This window comes from Protobothrops mucrosquamatus, unplaced genomic scaffold (assembly GCF_001527695.2).
Source record: "Protobothrops mucrosquamatus isolate PMUCROS unplaced genomic scaffold, P.Mucros_1.0 scaffold46, whole genome shotgun sequence".
In the NCBI taxonomy this organism is placed as follows: domain Eukaryota; kingdom Metazoa; phylum Chordata; class Lepidosauria; order Squamata; family Viperidae; genus Protobothrops; species Protobothrops mucrosquamatus.
This window is the reverse complement of record NW_015386428.1, coordinates 351,137-360,872: the sequence shown is the minus strand read 5'-3', so window position 1 is coordinate 360,872 and position 9,736 is coordinate 351,137. Positions and strand designations below refer to the sequence as shown.

Below are 9,736 nucleotides of genomic sequence, written 5' to 3'. Positions count from 1 at the left end.
CCGCCGCGTCTCTCCCGCGGAGACCTTCCCCCGACGAGCCCGGAGGAGGCGGCGCAGGGGGCGGCGGCGGAGACTCCACCCGGCGAGCCTTCGCCTCCCTATAAAGAGGCGGCCGCGCGCGGACGGGGACACTTCGGCCCCATGGAGGCGCCCGGTAAGCGACGGGGCGGCTCGGGGATGGCGGGGTTTCCCTCCGCGCGAGTCGGCAGGGCGCTGGTCCCAAAGCCCCGCTCCGATCCCGGCGCGGGCGCCGCTCCCTGCCCAGCCGCGCTTCGGGAAGCCCGGTCGGGCGCCGCGTGTCGGGCAAGCACCGCGCCCTCCGCCGCTTCCTGCCGGGCCTGCTGGCGGAGCGCCGCTCTCGGCTGGGCCGGCGGCCGGTTCCCCTCTTCGGAGGGCGGGAGGGAGGGGCTCGGGACGGCCCGGCCCGCGAGCGCGCGTGGCTCCCTAGCCGGGCCGCCGTGTTAGTTACGCGCTTCTCTCGGCAGGCAAGCGCTGAGCGAGGAGCAGCGCCCGAGGAGCCGCCATGGACCTGGACCGACGGCCGCCCAGCGCCCTGCGCTTCCCCGGCTGGAGCGAGCCCCCGCTGCCCTTCGCCGGCCACGGCCGGGAAGAGTCGCCGGAAAGCGGTTACCTGAGCCTGTGCGGCGGCTGCAGCCTGGAGGGCGGCGGAGAGCCCGGCGGGGCCGAGCCCGGCCCGTGGAGCCCCCCGGAGCAGGGCCGGGCGGAGAGGCGGCGGAAGGTGGAGTTCTTCCGCAAGCTGGGCTACTCCTCGCAGGAGGTGCTGGGCGCCCTGCAGAAGCACGGCCCGGAGGCGGACACCAACACCATCCTCGGGGAGCTGGTCAAGCACGGGGCGGCCCCGGGCGAGAGGGAGCCGGCGCAGGGGGCGGCGGCGGAGGGCCCCGAGGCGCCGCCCGTCCCGAGGGCGCGGCCCGCCCCCGGCAGCCCCCCGGCCCAGCCTGCGCCTCCGGAAGAGCAGGAGGGGGATCACCTGCGCCCGATCGTGATCGATGGGAGCAACGTGGCCATGAGGTACGTCTGGGCGGGCTGCTCTCCAGAGAGGTGAAATCCTCCCAAATGAGCTGCTTCCAGGCACAGACCGGCAGAGAGAGAGAGATACACACATACAAACAAACAATGGAGATGGGCCTGGGAGAAGGTGGACCTGCCTTTGGCTTCCTCCTATCTTCTTAACCCTACAGCTGGGAATCTTCTTGGGAATTTAATAATGGTTGATTGCTGGATTTTGATAATGCTATAAAGCTGGACTATGTGGCTGGACTAGAAGACCTCCAAGGTCCCTTCCAGCTTCTATCCTATCCTATCTCCTATCCTAACGTGATTAGATGAGATTTGACAGGTGGGCTTTGGGCAGGGTGTATCCTTGCCTTTGTGGCATGTCAGGGGTCTGCTTGGGACCCCCTGCAGTTCCCTCTGTCTCTGAAGCAGGAAGGATTTTGCCAGGAGGGGGGGGAGCGGGTGGGCATCCTCCTGGCTGGGGTAGCTGTGCTTTTCTGCTGCTTTGGCTCTGTCGAGCAAACATTCTTCCTTATCTAAACAGGAAGGAACCCAGCGCAGGTTAAAGGCGCATGACGCACCAGTGCCTGGGGGAGCATTTCTCTCTTCCTCCAGAGGTGCCTCCCCCTCCCCCCCCCATCCACTGGCCTCTCCGTGGGGACTGAAAGGGCTGAGGCCCCATCCGAGTTGCCTCAGCCTAGAGGAGGGAAGCTCTGGGCACAGCCGGTTGTGGCCCTTATTGCATGCTGGAAGCTTCCTCGTGCCAGAATTGGAAAGAAGGGCTGAGGGCCCAGGATGAAGTCAGGATGAAGCTCCTCCACCTGTCCTGGGGGAGAGGGGGGGGCAGCCTGTGAAGGGAACTCTCTCGTCCATGGGGGAAACATTTTAGTTTTTAGGTGGAAGGTTTTCTTCCTACAACTTTTCCATCTCCCAGCATTCTAAACAACGTGTGGTCCTTGACAATTGAGCCCCAATTTTTTTTTGCTAAGTGAGACAGTTTTTAAGCGAGATTTGCCCCATTTTACAACCTTTCTTGCCAAGGTTGTTAAGTGGGTCACTGCAGTTTTCAAGTTAGTAGCATAGTTGTTAAGTGAATTTGGATTCCCCATCGACTTTGCTTCTCAGGAGGCCCTGAAAGGTGATCACGTGACCCTGGGAAGCTGCGTCCATGATAAATACGTGCTGCTTGGCAAACGTCCGAATTTTGATCCCGCAACCATAGGGATGCTGCAATGGACGTAAGGGTGAAAAAGGATCGCAAGTCACTTTTTTCAGTGTTGTTGTATCTTTGAATGGTCACGAAATGGACTGTTGTACCTTGAGGACTACCTGTACATGACAGGACAAGGATCCATGAAGATTTAGCCTGAGCAATAGCTGCTTAAGTGGGGGATTTGCACTTGAGGAGGCGGGAAGATGCCATTCCTGGTCCCCTTTCCCTAGCCGTGCCGTCCGCTGGGTTAACCACTGAAGCTGGTGGGGCTGCAAAAGTCTGGACCGCCGCCAGATGGCAAGAAAAAGACAAAGCCAGTCCTAATTCTGCTCTTAGCAGCCCAGGCTTGGTAGCCTGCACAGCAGGGAGAGGCCAGCCAGCATTTAGAGACTTCTGCCATTTCCTTGCTGTGTTTAAGATAAGCCAAATTGCTCTCCGGCTGTAAATGCCGGCCAGAGGGCACTTTCTGTTGAGAGGGAGGGGGCACCAGTGGGGGTTCTGAGTGGTGCCCGGAGCAGCAGCAGCAGAGACGGAGTTTCTGAGCAATCTCTTTTCGAGGAAAACAAAAAAAACAAAAAACAAAGGGGAATTTTTACAGACTGCTTCCTGCATGTAGTGCAGTGACAAACTGTTCCTCACCGATTCACCCTTGCTTGGATAATAGTCTGTGGCAGGTTTATGCAAATCCTGGAGGGGTGTGTGTGGAGCAGAATTCTCCCTGACTTCCTTCTACGGGAATTTCTCACGTCTTGTTGCCACATCGGATGAACTACTTGGACCCTTTTCAGTTGAGGATGGGGAAACGCTGGAGGAGATCTGTCCTTGGCATTCCTTGCTCATCCCGCTTGGCGCTTCAGTCTCGCTTAGGGCTTTTGCGTAGGAAGTAGGAGCTTTGGGTTGTGTGAGAAAGAGGGTGGTGGGCACGTGAAGGGAAAGGGGTTCTTCCTTTGGATGAAGCTGCAAGGAGTTTTGAACGTGACCGGGATAACCCTGAGACCCATCATGGGGACTGGCGATGTGCAAGGTTTGGTCTTACCACAGGAGCTGCTTTAACAAGAAGGCAGCCACTCTGCCCATGCTCAGAGAAAGCCCTTCCGGTTCCCTGGTTTAAACGGACTTGCAGAGCTGGCTCTGTGTGAATCAAGATAGCCCTGAAGCTTTAGCTGGGGGGGAAAAAAACCCCTTCCTGGCAGTACAGCTGATGGCCGGCCTTCCACCTTGAAGGGGGGGGGGGAAAGGTCAGGGAAAAGTTCCCCCATGCCAGGCCTAGTTCTTGTGCCAGCTCCACCAGTTGGCAGCCCTCTTTTCTGCTGTTCACAGCTTTCTTTGCTCTACTGCTTTGGCTGTCTTATTAATGCCAACACTGAACATTAACTCCTGTTTCCAGATGAGGGATTTGAGTAAGGAGAGCTGCAGGGCTGGGAGAGGGGAGGGTCACTTTCGGAGGCCGTGCAGGGTAGGACCCGCTGCAACCAGGCCCAGCCCTGTCAAACTGCATAACCAGCTGCTCATTGTACCTTCCCGGAAACGCTCGTTTCAGCACAGCTCTTAATTTTTTAAATTGCAGGGCCATTGTTTTCAGTTGGCAAGGAGACAGGAATGCGAGTTGTTGACGAGGAGGGCCATTTAGGTCGGACTGCTGAAAGTAAAACTGCACAAATGCACAAGGACTTGAGCGCTGTCAGGCTGAGTGGGCAGAAACTGGGGGGTGTCTAGAGGAGCTTTGGAGTTCCCTTCTCTGGGGCAGAGAGGGACAAGGCATTTCTTTGGCAGAAGAGGGTCTTTGGGGAGTCCTGGAGAATTTGGAGGCTCCTGAGGGTGAGTCTTCAGCCCTTCCCCCAAGTAATTAGCAGAAGTACTGAGAAATGAAGCTGTATTTGCTTGGACTCCGCAGTGTTTCTCAACCTTGACAATTTTAAGGCATGTGGACTTCAACTCCCAGAATTCCACAGCCAGTGTTGCTGGCTGTGGAATTCTGGGAGTTGAAGTCCACATGCCTTAAAATTGTCTAGGTTGAGAAACACTGGGAGGAAAGGTCAGTTTCATTGACCAACACAATACCGTCTTTTGGATTAAGTGACATGATGCAAAAGTGGGTGAGAAATAGGAGAGCGAGGGCAATTAAAAGCAGGCGATAAAGAGAAAGAAGGAAGGAAATCAAACTCCTCTGTGTCAACACCATCTGCTGATACTTTTCCATTTCTTTCTAGTTTGCCAATAGACCCCCTGGCACGTTGCCTTCTTCGCCTCAAACGTCTCTCTCATTCTTCTTAAGAATCTCACCCATCTCACTATCCGACAACTGCTTTCCTTTTTTTCTCAGGATCCTGCCTCTTCCTTCCAATATTTGTTTTCAAGTTCCATCTTTATTCGCTCTTTCAGTGAGAACACACTGTAATAAGGCCGCCCATTTTCTACTCACATTTACCTCTCTGAACATTTGCTGCAAATAGTTCAGGCTCCCAGCCTTGAAAAATATAATCTCCAGCTAACACACACCTCCAAAGCCACCACAAGGACACCTTGCACGTTTCCCACGTGGAAAGCCCTTCTGCCAGTGCTGAGCCACTTCCCTTGATTCTCAGCCACGCTTTGTTGTTCTTAGTGCATTCCATAGGCAGGCCCTCCCTCTGCGTCCTCCTAAAACACCCCATAATGCAAGCCTATTCATGACATTATGCTGCTCTGAATCATAAATAATTGAAAGTAGAATAAGCTGCCTTCCTTATATCCACATATTTCTCAGTGACCAGCTGAAAGGCAAATGGGTGGGTGCTTCCTAGCAAAAATTTACAATGGGTGCTCCCCCAGCACCCTGGTCTCCCCTGGGGTTTAGCAGGAGCCCCAAGGAGAGAGGGCCAATACCTCTGTCACCAAGAGAAGATCTTGGCACCTGGGAAGAGAGGCAGGAAGCTGCAGAAGAAATAATAATAATAATAATAATAATAATAATAATAATAATAATAATAATAATAATAATAATAATAATAATAATAATAATAATAATAATAATAATAATAATAATAATAATATAAAAACCCAAGCATCTTGAAGACAGGCCAGGGAGGGAGGGGGGTCAGCAGAACAGCCCCTCCAGGCTGAAGAGGAGGGAGAGGCCCAGAACAGGTAGGTAGAGGTGAGAGCTGCCTCTCTGTACATGACCAAGGCCACAGTCATTTTTCAAGAATGCAGTGTTTTCCCTGCAGGTTTCTCATCCATTTGAGACATTTGGAATTAGGTACGCCTGGACTAGTGAAAAGAAGGACGAGGGGGGACATGATAGCAGTCTTCCAATATCTCAGGGGCTGCCCCAAAGAAGAGGGGGGGCACCCTATTCTCCAAAGCACCTGAAGGCAGGACAAGAAGCAACGGATGGAAACTAATCAAGGAGAGATTTAACTTAGAACTAAGGAGAAATTTCTTAACAGTGAGGACAATTAATCAGTGGAACAGCTTGCCTTCAGAAGTTTTCAAAAAGAGACTGGACAGCCATTTGCCTGAAATGGTGTAGGGTCTCCTGCTCGAGCAGGGGGTTGGACTAGAGGACCTCCAAGGTCCCTTCCAATCTGTTACTTCGTTATTCTGTTCCAATCAGAGTCAATTTTCTGGCATCGTTGAGTTTGGGCCCAGCTCTCTCTCCATTGGCTTGCTTGCGAATAGCAGAAGGGCAGGGAACCGTGACAAGTCAAAAACTCTGGAAGTGTGTGTCCTCACCTAGGGCTGCGCATGGCCTCTTCGATGCCAGCGCACGGGGCCGAGCAGGGGAAGCCTCTGAGCCTGCAGTTCTCTTCTATTTGCAGCCATGGAGACAAAGACACCTTCTCCTGCCGAGGCATCCTGCTGGCTGTGACCTGGTTTTTGGATCGAGGACACAAGGACGTCACGGTCTTCGTCCCATCTTGGAGAAAAGAGCAGCCACGCTCTGATGCCGCCATTACAGGTAACAAGGCGGCCTCCAGCAGATGCCCACCAAATATTGGCGGAGGCTTAGTGGCGGGCCCCTGTGCTGCTTCCTCAGGATGGGTGGGGGGAACACTTGACTGGGATGGGACATGTCCCTTCTCATCCCTCTGGTGGGACCTTTACTTCTCAGTGGCTTTAAGAGGCCGCTCACCTAATTTTGCTGCTGGCCAAAGCACCAGGAAGGCCATGGGGGGAGAGGGGCTATCCAGATAGGCAGCCCTCTTTCTGGAAATCTGTCTAGAGTCACCTGAACACTTGACAGGTGTGCTGCCAGAGAGCAGCTTCTAATGGCAAAAATTACGTTTGCACTTTAAATATATATAAATATATATATATATATAGCATTTTTAGGGGATTGGTTTGTATTCTTGACCTTCTAAAGCAGGGGTCTCCAACCTTGGCAACCTTAAGACTTGTGAACTTCAAGTCCCAGAATTCCTCCGCCAGCTCTTCTGGGAGTTGAAGTCCACAAGTCTTAAGGTTGCCAAGGTTGGAGATCTCTGCTCTAAAGCGTAATCTCGTTTAGACACTTAAATAAAAGGCAAAGCTGTGGGAGGCAGCACCGAGAAGAGAATATGGAGGAAGAGGAAGAGTACGGTCTAGGCCAGGGATAGGCAACCTCAGCTCTTTTATGACTCGTGGACTTCAACTCCCAGAATTCCTGAGTCAGCTATGCTGACTCAGGAATTCTGGGAGTTGAAGTCCACGAGTCATAAAAGAGCCGAGGTTGCCTACCCCTGGTCTAGGCAAACAAGAAAGAACAGCATAAAGGAAGGAAATGATTTGGGAGGCCACTCATTGAGATCAGCCAAGGGCCTCTTCCTGCCAAGGGGGTATCTGGAGCACCCCAAGCTTGGTTCACCTGATTTTTCCTCTGTAAGAAGCCTGGACTTCACCACCTCTTCCTGCAGACCAGCACATCCTCCATGACCTCGAGAAGAAGAACATTCTCGTCTTTACTCCTTCCCGGCGAGTGGCGGGCAAGCGGGTGGTCTGCTACGATGACCGCTTCATTGTGAAGCTGGCCTGGGAGTCGGACGGCATCGTGGTTTCCAACGACGTCTATCGGGATCTGCAGGCAGAACGGCCAGAGTGGAAGAAGTTCATTGAAGATCGCTTGCTTATGTATTCCTTTGTCAATGACAAGTAAGTCCTTGGCCTTGGGCAGGGGTAGGCCACCTTGGATCTTTTACGACTCCTGGACTTCCAACTCCCAGAATTCCTGAGCCAGCATGGGGGAACTATGGCCCCTTCATGACTTGCGGACTTCAACTCCCAGAATTCCTCAGCCATCACAGCTCAGCTTGGAAACCTCTCCCTGTCCCCTCAGCATGGCTGGCTCAGGAGTTCTGGGAGTTGAAGTCCACGAGTCATAAAAGAGCCAAGGTTGCCTACCCCTGGCCTTGGGGAAGGCTGGAGGCTGACCAGGGTTTTGGGGGGTGAAGAATAAGCCCCTAAGGCTATGGCTGAGAATTCTGGGACATGAAGTTCCTGGCTAGGAAGCGCCCTTCTCATTCGCAGCCTGACGGCTTCTTCAGCTTGAGTCGGAAACTGACCCCATGCCCAGCAGAATCTTGAATCTCTGCCCACCGGGTTGCTCACGTCTAGCCAGCTGGGACTCCCAGCATTGTGGCACACACCGTTGCCCTGGCAAAGGGGGAAGGACTAGGCCTGGCCTCGGGGTCTGTAGCTCTTGATGGGCATGGTTCCTCTGCTCCCCAGGTTCATGCCTCCCGATGACCCCCTGGGGCGCCATGGACCCAGCCTGGATAATTTCCTGAGGAAGACGCCAGCCGTGCCCGAGCACAAGAAGCAGCAGTGCCCATATGGTGAGGCCACTCTCCCCTGCTTGGGACAGAGCAGCTTCAAGGGCTTGGGGCGGTGGACACCCGTCAACGCAGCTCACCTTTCTCTTTGCAGGCAAGAAGTGCACCTATGGCATCAAGTGCAAGTTCTACCACCCGGAGCGGCCGCAGCAACTGCAGCGCTCCGTTGCCGATGAGCTCCGGGCCAACGCCAGGCTCTCCCCCACCAGGGCTGCGCCAACCACCAAGGAGGAGAGGAGGAGCTGGAGGCCCCCCCATGGGGAGTTCTGGGGCTCTGCAGCTGCGGAGGGTGAGAAAGTCCCCCTGCAGAAGGCCTTGGCGGAGAAGACGAGCTCTGCCCGTCACATTAGGCATGGCGATGTGCCCCCCTTCTTCCTCAATGCCCAGGGCATGCCAGCCCAGAAGAGCCACAGTTACAGGAGTTCAGATCAGTACCAGCTGCCTTCCAGGGACTCCCTTGCCCAGGACCGCCTTGACTCGGGCATCGGCTCCCTTGAGAGCCAGCTCTCTGAAATGTGGCCCAGCCCCTCGGCTAGTCCTGTCAAGGGGGCCCAGCAAGAGCGGCTTGGGGGGAGCAGCTGCAGGGGGCAGGTACCTGCCTATCGGGTCCCTCCTGGCCCGGAATGCAGCAGGTACGGCCAGTACCTGCCTCAGAGCTTCCTGCCCTCCCCATCTGGACAGGTTGCTCCTCACTCGTTTTCTGGCTACGACGTGGCCAGCAGTGCTTCTCTGGGCCCTGGGCGCGAGTACTGGTCCGAGCCGTACCATCCGGGGCCTGCAGTGCGCCAAGAGCTGCCCAGGGCTCCCTGCCTTGCCTACGAGGACTCCTCACGCCACTGGGCCAACCTGGAAAGTTTTGCAGAAGAGCGTGCCCAAGTGCACGTCAAGCTATGTGGGATCTTCCATCCTCACCTGGTGGACACCGTCATGAACCGCTTCCCACACCTCTTGGACCCTCAGCAGCTGGCTGTTGAAATCCTCACCTACAAGAGCCAACACCCTGGGGTGTGACACGGCCGGAGGAGGGAAGCCCAACTCTGGTGGGGGTGGAGGGGGGGGGGACAAAACGTCCTTTTCTGCCTGCGGTTTAGATCACCATCCAGCAGCCGTTCACGGAGGGCAGGCACCAGGCTTGTTGGTGGCTCAGGTGGGGTGAAAAGTCTGCCTCAAGCAACCCAAGAAGGCGCCCCATAATGCTGAGCCGTTTTCTCATGCTGTACCAAGGCCGGCTGGCTGGTCAGTGCCAGGCAGAATGCAGGCAGCAGCTCAGAAGGGGGCAGTCGGCCCTGCCAGCAGCGAGTGTGTTCTTTGCTCCTGACAGTGGCTGCTCAGAAGAAGTTGAGATGGAGAGGAACGTGGAGCAAGTCCCAGGCTTGCTTTCTGTCTAGGGTGCAGCCAGAATTGGAGCGGGCCAGAGAAGGCGGCATTAGGCTTTATAGTCATAGCCGTTCCCCAAATGGCTGCCGGGGGATGTGGCCGGTCCCAAAAGTCATCGGAGGAAGGAAAGAGTCCCCAGCCCTGCAGGATGTACTGTGATGGGGAGTGAACCAAATCCGACTTGCATCCTATCCACTCAGCTTCATTTCAGTTCCTCTGTTACTCTTCCAGAGTAAGATTTGAAAATATTTTACCTAAGGCCTCCATGTTATTTCCTCTCTTCTGGGACTAGCCACGAGGCGTTTTGCATCCCTCCTCCTCCTCCTCCTCCTCCTCCTCC

The 9,736-nt window shown here is 55.0% G+C and overlaps 1 protein-coding gene across 1 annotated transcript; it reads left to right on the top strand.

The window, feature by feature from the left end:
* Positions 1-523: 523 nt before the first annotated feature.
* Positions 524-9,030, top strand: ZC3H12A (zinc finger CCCH-type containing 12A). Its single transcript, XM_015811623.1, has 5 exons — positions 524-1,032; positions 6,031-6,170; positions 7,105-7,339; positions 7,916-8,022; positions 8,114-9,030. The coding sequence occupies exons 1-5, from the start codon at positions 524-526 to the stop codon at positions 9,028-9,030; spliced, it is 1,908 nt and encodes a 635-aa protein (XP_015667109.1).
* Positions 9,031-9,736: the final 706 nt, after the last annotated feature.

Coding starts and splice junctions, on each gene's coding strand:
- ZC3H12A (XM_015811623.1), top strand. CDS start 524: ATGGACCTGGACCGACGGCCGCCCAGCGCCCTGCGCTTCCCCGGCTGG. Junction 6,171..7,104: donor CTCTGATGCCGCCATTACAG/GTAACAAGGCGG, acceptor CTCTTCCTGCAG/ACCAGCACATCCTCCATGAC. Junction 8,023..8,113: donor GAAGCAGCAGTGCCCATATG/GTGAGGCCACTC, acceptor TTCTCTTTGCAG/GCAAGAAGTGCACCTATGGC.